Source organism: Neltuma alba, unplaced genomic scaffold, assembly GCF_004799145.2.
Source record: "Neltuma alba isolate B1F8T4 unplaced genomic scaffold, ASM479914v2 tig00001591_pilon, whole genome shotgun sequence".
NCBI lineage: Eukaryota > Viridiplantae > Streptophyta > Magnoliopsida > Fabales > Fabaceae > Neltuma > Neltuma alba.
The window spans coordinates 1,468-16,578 of record NW_021632521.1 but is presented as its reverse complement, the minus strand read 5'-3'; the positions used below and the strand labels follow the sequence as shown (position 1 = coordinate 16,578).

The 15,111-nt window shown below is 34.4% G+C and overlaps 2 protein-coding genes across 2 annotated transcripts; one reads left to right on the top strand and one right to left on the bottom strand.

Moving 5' to 3' along the window:
* Positions 1–6,148: 6,148 nt before the first annotated feature.
* On the top strand, positions 6,149–11,780 carry LOC114759407 (phytochrome E). Its single transcript, XM_028948585.1, has 4 exons — positions 6,149–8,553; positions 9,214–10,021; positions 10,216–10,509; positions 11,271–11,780. Exons 1-4 carry the CDS (start codon positions 6,498–6,500, stop codon positions 11,515–11,517), a joined length of 3,405 nt encoding a protein of 1,134 aa, XP_028804418.1. The 5' UTR covers positions 6,149–6,497; the 3' UTR covers positions 11,518–11,780.
* Positions 11,781–13,049: 1,269 nt separating this feature from the next.
* Positions 13,050–14,514, bottom strand: LOC114759402 (PLASMODESMATA CALLOSE-BINDING PROTEIN 2-like; the record flags this gene model as incomplete). The annotated part of the gene is made up of 3 exons (XM_028948575.1): positions 13,050–13,488; positions 13,586–13,625; positions 14,039–14,514. Coding segments are annotated over 3 exons (733 nt in total), but the record flags the coding sequence as incomplete, so codon positions are not given.
* Positions 14,515–15,111: the final 597 nt, after the last annotated feature.

The window sequence follows — 15,111 nt, the reverse complement described above, 5'->3', positions numbered from 1 at the left end:
AAACTTCTTTTTTTAATACAATTTAATCCAACTCATTGCACCTAAGGGGAACATAACCTCTTTTGCTAAACCCAGTGCCTTTCTTTTTTGGGGTGAATAAGCCCAGTGTCTTTAGGTTATTTGGATAGGAATAGGGTTTTTTTTTTGGGCCAGATAGGAATAGGATATTCATGCTTCCAAATATATACTGTAAGTATAATCTCACTAATTGTTCAAACGAACACTAAAATTCATTTAAGATTTAACGAAGAAAGAATTTAAAATAGGAACGACTGAATTTTATTAATTACGTACAAAGAGTTTGATTTTTAACTTGTAAGCTCTCTTAGTTTTCACTTTTTTTAATTTGTTTTGTTTTGTTTTTTAAGTATTCACTAATAGGCAGTTCTAATGTCAAACTAGCTCCACGAGACATCAAAGCGAGTTTGAATTCTTTTTGTAAAATGTTCACATTTAATGTCTTATTGTGTTATAAATCGAATTACCTCAAATAGGATAATATTTAGGGAAAATTTTGTTTGAGGACCACAGTACAGAATTAATTTCAAAGAGCCTTCAAAACTTTCTGAAATTTTACTGCAAGACCAAGGGGGCAAACTGATATTAATTCCATAAAAAAAATGACCCTATTGCCCCTCATGTGAACAAGTGTGAGAAAGTCCATTTGCAAGTGAGACTAGATAATTTGCAACATGCATAGATATATTTATAACTGAAATTAGTTCATTTATATGTCACCTCCTTCACCTGAAGAATGTGTCTGAGTGAACAAGTGTAGGACAACCCATTTGCAAGGGGGAATAGACAATTTGCAACATACATACATTTATTTACAACTGGAATTAGTTCATTTACATGTCACTTCCTTCACCTGAAGAAGGTCTCCGTGAGTGAACAAGTGTGAGAGAGCCCATTTGCAAGTGAGACTAGTCAATTTGCAACATACATACCTTTATTTACAACTGAAATTAGTCAATTTACATATCATCCTGCAATAAATATTATGAGGGGTAATAGCGTCATTTTTTTGTGGAATTAATATCAGTTTGCCCCCTTGTCCTGCAGTGAAGTTTCAGAAAATTTTGGAGGCTCTTTCAAATTAATTCCGTACTGCTGTTTTTAAACGAAAATTTCCCTAATATTTATCATCTTTACACAGTAAAAAATTTCAGTTCCATGTGATAGTCAATGCTACAGGTGATAAAATTAAAATGACCAATTTATGAAGTGACGAGTCACCTAACAAGTTTATTGACCAAAACAGAAGCCACGTAATATCTTTAGAAAACCTATACTTTATTCACATAAGATAGATAAAAGTTCACATCTCGCATGGAATGAGATTATTTTGAAGTATTGAGAATTTTTTGTGGCCTAAAGTCGATGATGAGCTACATACAGGACAAGTGGGTTCCAGCACAGGAAGCTCTGCTCCATAATAAATGGAAGATACTTCGCAGCATGTAGGAAGCAGGAAAGAAGTAGGCTTATGCGTGATTTGTGGTAAATATGATGCCGTTTATTTAATAGTCCAAAAGCTACTCTTAACAAATATGACAATTACCCACTTCTTGAGACGATTTGGCCTGCACTACCTTGAAAGGATCATCTGTGAAAATGTCTGGTTATAGATCTCCTGGATCTTCCATAATATCTTTGCTTCTGTTGAAGGAAAAGCAAAAAGCTGTGTGTGTGTGTGTGTGTGTGATTATAAATATATGTACAGAGATGAGCTGCGTAGATACTAAAGAGGGTTGCATGGTTAGGAGCACTTTGGTGGCCAGTATTGAAGCAGAGGGCCCCCACCTACCAATCTCTTCATGCCTTGTCTTCTTACTTCCATTAATGTTTAATGGTCCTTTTTACTGTGCAATTTGCCGTTTTGGCGATGTGACCCACCAAAAATTATTATTTAAATTGAATAAATTGATAATTTTGTTATGTTTTTATTACCCATATGTCCTTTTTTTAATTTATCCAAGCACATTTTTATCAGGAAAATCAATTTACAAATATTTTATCTGTGCGAATCCTGAATTTATAAAGTTATTATAAAGGCTTATGATCTTTCTTTGCAAAAACAATAAATTTACAGTATGAAATTGTCAGTCTTCTTCAAATGATAAATACTCATAGTAACTTGTAAATTTTGGAAGTATGAAAGTTGTAAATTAGTGGTCTTGGTGTTAAATAATGAAACTGTTACTTGTCAAATTTTCTTGTAATAAAAAGTGCAATTTGTAAGTCATGAGTTTGAGTTTCATAATCACAATCTTTTTTAATACAATTAATTTAATTACTTACGTCATGTTAACATCAAATTTAAATTAAGATCCTATAATCAAGTATCTGATCAATTGACTAATTTGGATCAAAACTTTATAATGATGTCTCTTTTCAAAAAAACTTTTAGTAAGATGAGACTCAAACTCATTTTGCTCATTTTGTGATCTAACTAGTCCATCAAGTACTCCTTTGGTCCTTAATAAAATACCCATTTAACTAATTTGATTAAATTAAGGAAGTCAGGTAAGTTAGTTAATTATAAGAAATGTAATATATTTTTCCTAAAATACCATAATCATTTTTCTTAATACCTCTCTTCCTCTTTTATTTGATTATAGTTGAGGGAGTATCCATAGGAGTAATTTAGAGAAAATCGATAAATATAAAAAATAAGTCTTATATTTAAGACTAAAATCAACTCAACAATTGGGTCCTATATTAAGGAGCGGAGGAGTATCTTTGGGTATTAGTAACCTTATCTAAGTGTAATAAACTGCGTCATGATTGAACAACTTTCCATTGACATCATAATCACAATGTAATGTAAAATGAAAAATGAATATTCAACAATCGTATTCTTTATTGAGCATTGAGAATCATACAGGGTTCTTTGGCTCTTTGATTGAAGGTTTGGTTTCCAATTTAACATTTTTATATAGAGCAAATTTAGTTAAGAAAATCCTTATAATCTGTTTTCCATATATTAAAAGAGATTAATTTTGGCTACTATCTGACAATACTCATAACATTTGGAAAACAAATAACACACATCATTGCAAAGAAGCTCCATATCCATATCAAGCTTAAATCCCTTATTTTCACTCAAAGTTTCTTTGTTTTTTTTGGCCATCTTTCACTCAAAGTTTCAAGCTTTTTTGTTTTACCAATCCAAATAATACAATTTATAGAATCATGACTCAAATCAGGAAGATATATCAGATATGTTTGGTTCCTTCACGAGGGAGTGCTGGCTGGACAATGGACATGGTCAATAGGGGAAAAGAAAGCGGGAATAGGGAGAACTGTCGCTTTGAAAATGACAGCTTTTACTTGTCCAAACACATTAATTTTAAGTTGATACTTCTTGAATGGATCACCAATTATGAAAAACAATTTCATAATGTTCAGAGTGATGTTCATACTTATAGTTATGCGGGAAAAGCTTCGTCCGGACGTGTGTGAAAGCTGGGAAACCAAACACTGCTGTGTGTATTTCAGTTCCTTAATTTTAATATTATTAGTCTCATTTAGTGAAAAATAATAATTCAGTGAATTTAAATGATAATAAGTAAATGTTGACAAAGTATGTTTTAATTTTAAAGAATTAAAATGTCTAATGAAATATTAAAAATATTAAAATTTTAAGTATTTATAATGAGCATAAAAATGATTATATTAAAAAATAGATTAATATAATTTTTAGTCCCTTAAATTTGCATGAATTTTAGTTTTCGTCTCTTAAATTTTAAATCATAGGTTTTGGTCCCTCAATGAGCAAAATGGTCCAGATTTTTATTAAATTATATGGACCATTATTTTAAATAGATAAAAACTTGACGGACCAAAACTTATAATTTTAAACTTGAAAGATCAAAATCAAAATAGAAACAAACTCAAGGATAAAAATTATGTTGACCCTAAGAAAGTTAAAATTTAAAGCATGGTTTCTCAACATTTAATTATCTTTCATCATCGAGTCAATATTTAAATTTGTTAAGTTCACATATTTCGTTAAAATTAAAACAAAATTTTTTAGATTAAAGAAACTAAAGTGAAAGTTAACTTGAAATTAGGTGCAAATGTACTACTTTAATTTTATACTCACATGTATGAATGTTAAAAAAAAAAAATTTACACTCACATATATACTATTTTTGGTCCTTAATATATGAAGACCTAATTAACTAATTTAAAAAATTTAAAAAATTTAAAAAATTATTTTAAAGTATTTTTATTTATTATCTTTTTTCAAACTAATTTGTTTGACCTATAAATTGATATGAATACACATAAGTATTTTTAAAAAAATCATATAATATAGGTTATAATTAAATAATTTATTTAACTTTCTTAATCTTTCTAAATTAATCAACTAGTTATTATAAGGCTAAAATATATATTTAGTTTTTTAACTTTAAAAAGTACACATTTGGTCGTTTAACCCTAATTAGACTTCAATGATGATTTTTTGTAACAATCATGGGTATTTTGAAAATAAAATGTAATATGTTAGCATTTGAGATATTTTATTAACATTTTAAGATGTTAATGTCATCATTTTTAAAAAAAATTTTTAAGTTAAAGGATTAAAAATATACTTTTTAAAATTAAAGGATCAAATTAAAATCTTGTATAAAGTTAAAGGACCAAATATATACTCTAGTCGTTATTATAAATATCAGTAATATTGAAATCTAGAAAGAATAAGGTTCACAGATATATTGCCGATCATCACTGCTTTATGATTTTACATATTGTCCCTTTTCTATATCCTTTTTTTGTTTTTGACCAGACACTTTTCTATATCCACTCATCCGAATCTTTTGCATCACCAAATTATGTGTTTTTTATGGAATATAAGGAAGAGTTTTGTTTTCTTAAAAAATTATTTTTTACAAAAGTTTGAATATATTGTAATATTTATTCAATTTTTTATTGATAATTTATGTCATCAACTATTTATACATCCTTTTCATTTTAACAATGCATTTGATTTTTTTTTTTTTAAATGTTGCAGAATATCAGTAACAGAGAGGAATAAAGACAGAGACATGGGCCAATGTATTCCACCAATGTGATGAAGAAAAATTAAAATCATCAAACAAGATCTGTCTGTTCCATATTGGGCAAAAAAGTTGCCTGTACCATTTAAATAATTTTTTGATAGCGAAGTACCATGTAATTTTTCACAGGTCATATAAATTAATAAATCATCAAATTAAATCAATTAAAATTAGTTAAAAGTAATAAATATGTAAAATTTATTTTTTTAAATATACTCCTATTTCTAAAAGCGTAAATGAGAGACGAAATAAGTGGAAAAAATGTGAAATATATGGGAAAAAGATACATATAATCAATTAGGGATCAAAAAATACTTTAAACATACCTCACTTGTTTTTTTTTTTTTTGTTTAATAGATACCTCGGTTGTTAAAAGACAAAAAGGTGTTAATCAACTTTAATTATATTCTTAATATTCCTGATTTCAAAATACTCTTCTGGTTCTATTTATAAGGCAGAGAGAGAAAATATTTTTTGGTCTTATTTATAAGGTACTAAAAGAAATTTTTTAGAGAAAATTGCAAAAAAAGACCTTGGAATTGCAAAAACGCAGATAGGGACCCTTGACAACTTCACTTTGGGTTTTGACAACTTGAGGGCATATTATTCTTGTCAAAATCCAAAGTGAAGTTGTCAAGGGTCCCTATCTGCGTTTTTACAATTCCAATGTTTTTTTTTGCAATTTCTCCAATTTTTTATATGGATATATAATTTTATCTTTCATTTATTATTATGTTGACTTTATTTATATGAGGTATATTGTATATTAAATAGGGATAAAGTTAAAAAGTTATTGAAATTTAAATGAGAGTTAAAAAATTTAAAATTTTTTTAATTTATGTAAAACATTTTAAAAGTAACTTATAAATAGGATCACTAGAATAAGTTTCACAGCTAAGTCGGGAAAGAATATTAATTTTCTTTTATCTTTTTTTGGCCAACTAATTTTCTTTTATATATCCGTACAGTTTGTTGAGTCTATTAAAATAATGTTAAAATAGTTTACACTCCGCATAACATGCCAACGACTGTGAACATGCGAAACACAGGACGGTCCAATTTTGCATGATCTAAACAGACTGCGTTTGCTTGCGGGAGTCAAGCTCTCCCTCTTCAAATTTCAATATCTCGTACAGAGCCGGCCAGAGAGAGACTATCATGTCATATCAGATTACGAAGCTTTTGCTTTTGGTATTGCATACTCATATACGAGTGCTTAAACGATTTTAAGCAGCACGTAACCCACAAGCTGTGATATGATGATAAGGACGTGTGCAAGCAATCCTCAGTGTGGAATCCACCCACACCACAGAAACCTCTGAACCATGTGGGTTATACTTATAAGGAGCCTTTTAGATTCAATACCCTCATGAGTTTCTGACTGAAGAAGAATCAGAAACCCTTGTGAGAATCAGAGGCCTTATAAGAATGAGCAAGGAAAGCAGAGAGATAGAGAAGGACGCGACCTCGTCGTCTTCCTCTTTCTCAACGTCACCTGCGAGCAACATGAAGACCGGTGCTAGAATTTCCGATAAAGACAAAGCAATTGCTCAGTACAGCGCGGACGCAGGGATTTTGGCAGAGTATGAGCAATCTGGTGTGTCGGGCAAGTCGTTCGATTACTCAAGGTCGATTCTTGATGCTCCGAAATCCGTGTCGGACGAGAAAATGACGGCTTACTTGTCAAGAATCCAAAGAGGTGGTCTTGTTCAGCCATTTGGTTGTATGCTTGCGATTGAAGAACCCACTTTTCGGATAATTGGGTACAGTGAGAATTGTCTTGAAATGTTGGGTTTAAACGGAAAATCTCATTCAAAACGATTTGTTAGTCTGATTGGAGTTGATGCTACTACTCTCTTCACGCCTTCTTCTGGGGCTTCCCTTGCAAAAGCTGCAGCGTCGAGGGAAATTTCGCTTCTGAACCCCATTTGGGTCTGTTCCAGAACAACACAGAGGCATTTTTATGCTATAATGCATCGGATTGATGTGGGAATTGTAGTTGATTTGGAGCCTGCAAGGTCTAGTGATCATGCATTGTCACTTGCAGGCGCCGTACAGTCTCAGAAACTAGCTGTACGGGCAATTTCAAGGCTGCAATCTCTTCCTGGGGGAGATATTGGAGCTTTGTGTGATGCTGTTGTTGAAGAAGTTCAAAAGCTCACTGGATATGACAGGGTTATGGTTTATAAGTTCCATAAGGATGATCATGGGGAGGTTGTGTCTGAAATCAGAAGGTCGGATTTAGAGCCCTTTTTGGGTTTGCATTACCCTGCCACGGATATCCCTCAAGCTGCTCGCTTCTTATTCAAGCAAAACCGAGTCAGGATGATTTGTGATTGCCATGCAAAACCAGTTAAGGTGATTCAAAGTGAAGAGTTAAGGCAGCCTCTCTGCTTGGTCAATTCTACCCTTAGGTCACCACATCAATGTCACGCACAGTACATGGAAAATATGGGCTCAATTGCTTCTCTGGTTATGGCTGTTATTGTCAATGGAAACGATACCACAAAGCTATGGGGATTGCTCGTTTGTCACCACACCTCACCGCGTCATGTCCCTTTCCCACTTCGCTATGCTTGTGAGTTCTTAATGCAGGCTTTTGGATTGCAGCTCCACATGGAGATGCAATTGGCATCGCAGATGGCAGAGAAGAGAACTCTTAAAACCCAAACCTTACTATGTGACATGCTCCTTCGTGATGCTCCTTCTAGTATTGTCACCCAATCTCCTAGTATAATGGATCTTGTGAAGTGTGACGGTGCTGCACTGCTTTTTGGTGGAAGCTGTTGGCTATTAGGCACAACCCCAACTGAGTCACAGGTAAAAGACATTGCAGAATGGCTACTTAGTAGTCATGGGGACTCAACTGGTTTGAGCACAGATAGTTTGGCTGATGCTGGTTACCCGGATGCTGCTTCACTGGGGGATGCAGTTTGTGGCATGGCAACAGCGAGGATCAATTCAAGGGATTTTTTGTTCTGGTTCAGGTCGCATGCTGCTAAGGAAATCAAATGGGGAGGAGCCAAGCACCACCCAGAGGATAAAGATGATGGAGGAAAGATGAACCCTAGACTTTCATTTAAAGCATTTCTTGAAGTATTAAAAAGCAAAAGTGTGCCATGGGAAGCGTCAGAAATCAATGCTATTCACTCTTTACAGCTTATAATGAGAGATTCATTCCAAGATGCAGAGAACTGTGGTCCTAAGGCTCTAACTCATGTGAAGCAAGAGGACACTGATATGGGCGGGAATGGGATAGAAGAACTCAGTTCAGCGGCATTTGAAATGGTCAGATTGATTGAAACAGCAACAGTTCCAATTTTTGGTGTTGATTCAGCTGGTATAACCAATGGGTGGAATGCAAAAATTGCCGAACTAACAGGTCTGCAAACCAGCGAAGCTATGGGAAAATCTCTTGTAAATGAAGTTGTGGTTGAGGACTCACGGGAAACCGTTGATAATATTCTAAAAAGAGCCCTGGAAGGTAAATCTTTTCTTCTAAAACTGTTAAATCTTAAAAACCTCAAGTTTTCACATTAGTATCAAAGCCGAATGCCATGGGATATCTGATTAATTGCCTTGCATCACCACTGGATAGAGGGGTCATCTTTAGAATCTAATTCGTTTATGGTCATATGAAGTAATCAATTCATGAAACTTAGTTAAAACCATAAGGAGCCTGACCACCTCACTTGGTTTCCAAAAGCTATTGAATTAATTTAGTATGAATAGATGCATATCTTGTGACAAGATACAGGTGGCCCACTCTTCCTTGACCAGTTGACTTGTTCTTTCTGTTCTTCACGGCATTTATTCTCATCATTAGCCCTCATTTAGCAGCATTTCCTATGCAAGTGCAAAATCATGATACTTTTGCCGAGACTTTCCAGCTCATTATCCCATGAGTGAATGCTTGCACTTCGGGGACTCTGGGAAAATAGGAACTTTTCAGATATTTTCCACTGACTGCTGTGAATGAATGTTGGAACAAGTCACTAGTGTTAACTATGATTTGCATGTTTATTTTACTTTCTATTTTTTCAAAACTATCTTTCTACCTTTATTGAAGAAAAATATAGCTGATTCCTACGCAAGTTTCGTTTGTACAATGCTATGGTTAATAATTCAGTCATGTATTCTCCAGGTCAGGAGGACAAAAATGTTGAGTTGAAGTTGAAACACTTTGGTCCGCATCAGCAAAAATCAGTTGTGTATATTAAGGCAAATGCTTGCACAAGTAGGGATTACAAAAATGCTGTTGTTGGGGTCTGCTTTGTGGGTCAAGACATCACTCATGAGAAATCTGTTCTGGACAAATTTATCAAGTTGGAAGGTGATTACAAAGCAATCATACAGAGTCCCAATCCACTAATCCCACCCATATTTGCTTCAGATGAGAATGCCTGTTGCACTGAATGGAATGCAGCCATGGAAAGGCTAACTGGTTGGAAAAGAGATGAAGTTATTGGGAAAATGCTTCCCGGGGAGATCTTTGGAGGTTTGTGTCGATTAAGAAGTCAAGATTCACTTACGAGTTTCATGATTTTATTATATCAAGGAATCAGTGGCCAAGATTCTGAGAAGTTGCCAATAAGATTTTTCAACAGAAAGGAGGAACTTGTGGAGGTTTGCTTGACAGCGAACAAGAGGATTGATGCAGGTGGTAAAATAATTGGCTGTTTCTGTTTCTTGCAGATTGTACCGCCAGACCCGCAACAGCCCTCAGAAGAACAAAGGCCACAATGCAGAGGAAGGCCTTCTGAGTTTAGGGAATTGGGCTATATATTACAAGAGATAAAGAATCCTTTAAATGGTTTGCGTTTTGCACAAAAATTACTGCAAAATACAGCTGTCTCAGAAAATCAGAAACAATTTCTTGATACTAGTGATGCTTGTGAGAGACAAATTATGACAATTATTGAGGATGCGGATTTTGGAAGTATTGATGAAGGGTGAGTGTCTCTTGTTGCTCTCTACCCTACATGGACTCTCTGTATAAGATTGTGCTTTCCTTTCATCACTACTTATCACTGATGTTTAAGGCATCATTATCTACTTAGCACTGCAATATTTTTATTTATGTAAATACTTGTATAAAAGACAATTAGTATTCCAAACTTTCTCACATGTAATGCTAATATTGCAGAACTTTGCAGCTAAAAATAGAAGAGTTTTTTCTGGGAAATATCCTAGATGCCATTGTCAGCCAAGTCATGATCTTGATAAGAGAAAGAAACTTGCAGCTCTTTCATGAAATTCCTGATGAAATTAAAACGCTTACTCTATTCGGTGACCAAATAAGGCTTCAAGTGGTCTTGTCTAACTTTTTGATCAATTTGGTTTGCCACACACCATCTCCCAATGGCTGGGTAGAAATAAAGATTTCACCTGGGCTGAAGATAATACAGGATGGAAGTGAGTTTATTCATCTGCAGTTCAGGTACACAAACTGACCCTCGTTTTGATATGATGATCAGCACAGGTGGTTAATTGGTTGCTAATGCTTCTCCGCTTAAGAGATTTGCTATCATATTATATAACAAAAGTTCTGAGTTCAAGATATATCGAGTCTATATGGTTTGATACTTTCTGTTTTCATTTTCATTGAAAATGTAAGTGAAAATGCTTTTGGTGAGGTTGAAGGGAAAATATCCCGTGGAAACATTTTTCTAAGATAGGCTGAAAAAATCAAATGTCTAAAAGATGTTTCTTAGCAGTTTCACAAAATCACCGGGGAAAATTTTGTAATTTCACAGGAGAATCTAAAATAAATATTCAAGAAAATAAATGATTTGACAATTTCGTGTTATCAAACTCTAATATCAAATAACATCTGTGCCCCCATTTATATACTTTTGACTTGGAAACAAATGAACAAACATTTAATTTTACAAAGAAGAAATATTTTTGAAATAATAAAAATTTCCGAATGATACTGGGTTGTAAAAGTGGGGGAAATTTCTTTGTTCGATGCAAGTGCAGATACTCTACAAATCTTTAAAAATGTGTAGAATATGCACTTCTCATCTACATTGTCTAGATCTAATTGAGACAGTTCAAAGTTGGTTTCAATAATCTAAATCTTATCATTATTATTAATTTTTTGATTAAAGCCATCATTTTTCTAAAGTGACAGTTAAGAAACATATATATTTGTGTTTACAGAGAATAAGGTCTCATTTTGTTATCCTGTCCATGCAGAATGACCCATGCCGGTCAAGGTCTTCCTTCTGAAATTCTTCAGGAAATGTTTGAAGGTGGGAATAAATGGACTACACAGGAAGGTCTAGGGCTATACATGTCAAGAAAAATCCTCATTAGGATGAATGGCCATGTCCACTATGTAAGAGAACAGAACAAGTGTTACTTCCTCATTGATATTCAGCTTAGAACAAGAAAAGAAAGCCAGAGGATTTCTCAGGCGGCAGAGACAAGCATGTCATCTTAGATTTGTTCACCTGATGATGCTCCTCACAGTCATCAGCAAATAAGTCTCTAACCCAGCTTGGGGAACTGGCAGATTTCTGATAAGCACCGACTTTTAATTCTGGGTTCAACTATGAAGCATCAGTATCTAAACAATAAAGTTGTATAGTGTTCAATATGCATTCGACTCTTGTCTGAGCCATGGGGCAACACTTTAGATTATACTTGGAGAAAGTGTCATATCCTAATTTGAAATCTGTAAATATCAAAGTTTTTTTCTGTGATCAGTTCGTGTTAGAGATCATGGAGAATTTGCCCCTGCCTGGCGGCGATGTTTTCCAGTTAGACCTTCTACATTCATGCATTCATGTTTTCCATGAGAAAGTGATACAAAAGCATACATAAACGTGTATATGGCTGATGCTGTAGCATTTACAGAATAATAGAGGAGTTGCTAACCCTACCACTACCCAGCCTAGGCTACAAAGATTTCTTATAATTGTTGTCATGTTATTCTTTGTATGAGTAGTTTTATCTGCTGCCTATATTTGCTCACTTCAACTATCTGCATAAATGACAACATATATTTCCATGAAATAATTTAACTTCTGAATGAACTGAAGGCTTTTTGTTAAATTTTTTTTCCTTTTCCTTTGGCATCAGGAGGCTTTGCTTGCTTTTTATCATTTTTTTTTTAATCACCTACTAACAAGATCCTCACATTGGCAACAGGATCCAAACTCACGACTTTGTAGATTATAAGCTGACTCTTTACTAACTAAACTAATTTTTGTTGGTTGCTTTTTATCATATTAATACAGAAAGTAACTCCAAATTTTGAAGTTGGGCTTCCGAGGATGTGTGGCTTTTTACACCATTGAATGATTAGTACGTTGAGAGCTTACCCAGGGCAGAGAGATCAGATGATTGTTGAATGGCCAAACAACCATTGACAAAGGAGAAAGAAAATCGATAGTCAGACTTGTGAAATCCAGTTTTTCAACTCAATTTTTCTTGACTTCATGACTTAACGTTGAGGAACAACATAATTCATGATCATTATTCATTATTTTGGAAGAAAAGTTGAGGGGTAAGTGAAAAATGAAAAATTAGGCACCAAAAAAAAAAAAAAGATTAGACGAGAATCTACAGAAGTTAAGTGAAAAAAGAAAAGTTAAGAGATAAATGAAGTGTTCAAGACTTTCGACATGTAAGGATATTTTTGCAACTTGATTTTAGTAAGTTGTTGAATGTAACTAACGTACTTCATTTATTAAACTGAGGGATACATGACATGGGTTTCAGAGGCTTACAAAAATTCTAAATGAAAAACTATTATCCAATAATTTTTACGCTAATACTGCAGAAAATTGCCTTCAACAGCCTGGTGATTGATCCTACAACTTCTGTTGCTTAATGATCAACTAAAGGGTACTGAACGATGAAAAATAGCATAAATTTTGACAGCATAACTTCAAATAACAAAGGAAGATTCTTAACTAGACCTAACATACCAAAAGACACATAGACCAATTAAACAAAAAGAGAAATACGTATGTCAGACAAAACTTTTCAGTCTGAACCAATGTTGACGTGCATACATATCTCTCTATTCATAACTGATTTAATCTATTCATCTTCGATAGATTGAGCCTGACTGAGAATTCTTCCATAACAAATATGCACTGTTGATGTGATTCTCTGCTTCCCATAAAGAAAAATGAGTGGATAAGCGAGCGGCAGAGCCCCGAAGAAAAATTGAATCTTTTTTCCAATCTAGTAGTGCTTTGGCACCAGAAGGAAGACCCAGATGGTACATGTGATGGACAACAAAAGCAAGGAAGAAGAAAGAGATGTGGCTGAGTTAGGGCTTTCTGTTGGCTCCAAACCAAAGTCTGTTGATCCACCACCAGCCATTGTTGTAGTTGGAGTAGTTGGAGTCATAATAGGACTTGGTGGACTTGGTGGAGTTACATAGGTTGGTGGACTAATGCTGCAATCAGAGAGGGAAAGAAAGGATTATAAGGTATAGTGTTAATCACATTTTTCAAATTCTGTTCCTTGCCAGATGAAGTTCTATTGATTCTCACCTTTGTGTTTTGGGAGTTGCATAGCGGCAGTTCCCATTACCTGCAACAGTGTAAGGTAATAATTAAAATGTTATGGTCTTGTTACTAGGATTCTATTCACAGTCTTTCTTTTTCCTCTTACAACTATCTGGTATTCAGTATCATTGACTAATTTAGATTTGTTTTGTTGGGTCCAAATAGAAAGTAGCTCTCTAATGTATTTTTCTTCAATTCACGAGGTTCAAATTCTTGAACTTGATTAAGGGATACCAAGTCTCTCCTACTCAATCCAACCACTTTTAGTAGGATTCTATTCACATTCTAATCCTACTTCATAGATTCTCTAAAGGTAAGACTACTTGAAAATAGTTTAGCCTTCAAATATAAACTATCCAAATATACACTAAGTACTTAAATATAATTTTCCCCCGAAAATGACAACATAGAAAGATCTATGAGTGGTGGCATGCTTACTTGGGTCAGTGCTAGTGAGTGTTGCAGTTCCTCCAAACGCACAGCTTGTAGGAGCAGGATTCTTCTGGTAGTAATCATTGAAAGCATAAGAAGCATGGTCCCTGACAGTGTTAGGGTTATAACAGCTTGCTCCTGGTTGGATTGCTGAACAATCTGCTCCTCCATAGCCACAAGCATAATCAAGAGCCACCTGCAGAGCTGTGTCTGAAGCTCCCTGGCTTGCAACACACCATTGACCCCCTCCTGATGATGTTGCAGGAGGATTAGGGTTAGGGTTTGTGTTTGTGTTTGGGACTGTTGGAGGGGTCTGCCCAGTTGTGTCTGGTGTTTGAGGAATTGTTGGAGTTTGCCCTGTTGTGTCTGGTGTTTGAGGAATTGTTGGGGTTGCCCTGTTGTGTCTGGTGTTTGAGGAATTGTTGGGGTTTGCCCTGTTGTGTCTGGTGTTTGAGGAATTGTTGGGGTTTGCCCTGTTGTGTCTGGTGTTTGAGGATTTGTTGGGTTCACTGTGGGGTATGGATTATCTGTCCCTGGGGTTGTAGGGTTCACTACTGGAACATCATCTAATTGAGTAAAGTCAGATCTTGAGAAAATTTCTTGGTTTTCTTCATCTGTTAATAATTTTGCTGTCACTACTACACCTGCAAACAGAAACCAAGGATTTCAAAGACTTGCTTTTTGAAGTCTAAAGAGGTTACTGTCTAAAGAAGATTGAATCTGGGTTTGAGTTCTATCTTAACCTGAAACCCAATGGGATTAGTATACTACTAGATTAGACTTGATGGATTAAGTTTTGCTCAAAAGATCACAACTATATGGAGCTATTTATGGCTTAAGGTATAGATATTTTTCTGTTAATTTGAGGCTTAAATGTAGCATGAATAATTGATTTGGTGATGAAGTAAGAAGCACTAGTCTTTTTCCCTCCCTCGCACAAGTAAATAGAAGTGTTCACAACTGAATCAAATAAGCAATTATTTAAATAGAATAAAATTTTAAATTTAAGGTAAAATTGAATTTTCATGTGTCAAATCCAATTTAGTTGACTCAATTAACACCAAATTGAATCGAATGAG

What these genes read in the sequence shown, in the direction of transcription:
- LOC114759407 (XM_028948585.1), top strand. Translation starts at nt 6,498, where the DNA reads ATGAGCAAGGAAAGCAGAGAGATAGAGAAGGACGCGACCTCGTCGTCT. An exon ending in TCTAAAAAGAGCCCTGGAAG is followed by an intron (nt 8,554 to 9,213) that starts GTAAATCTTTTC and finishes TGTATTCTCCAG; the next exon opens with GTCAGGAGGACAAAAATGTT. An exon ending in TTTATTCATCTGCAGTTCAG is followed by an intron (nt 10,510 to 11,270) that starts GTACACAAACTG and finishes CTGTCCATGCAG; the next exon opens with AATGACCCATGCCGGTCAAG.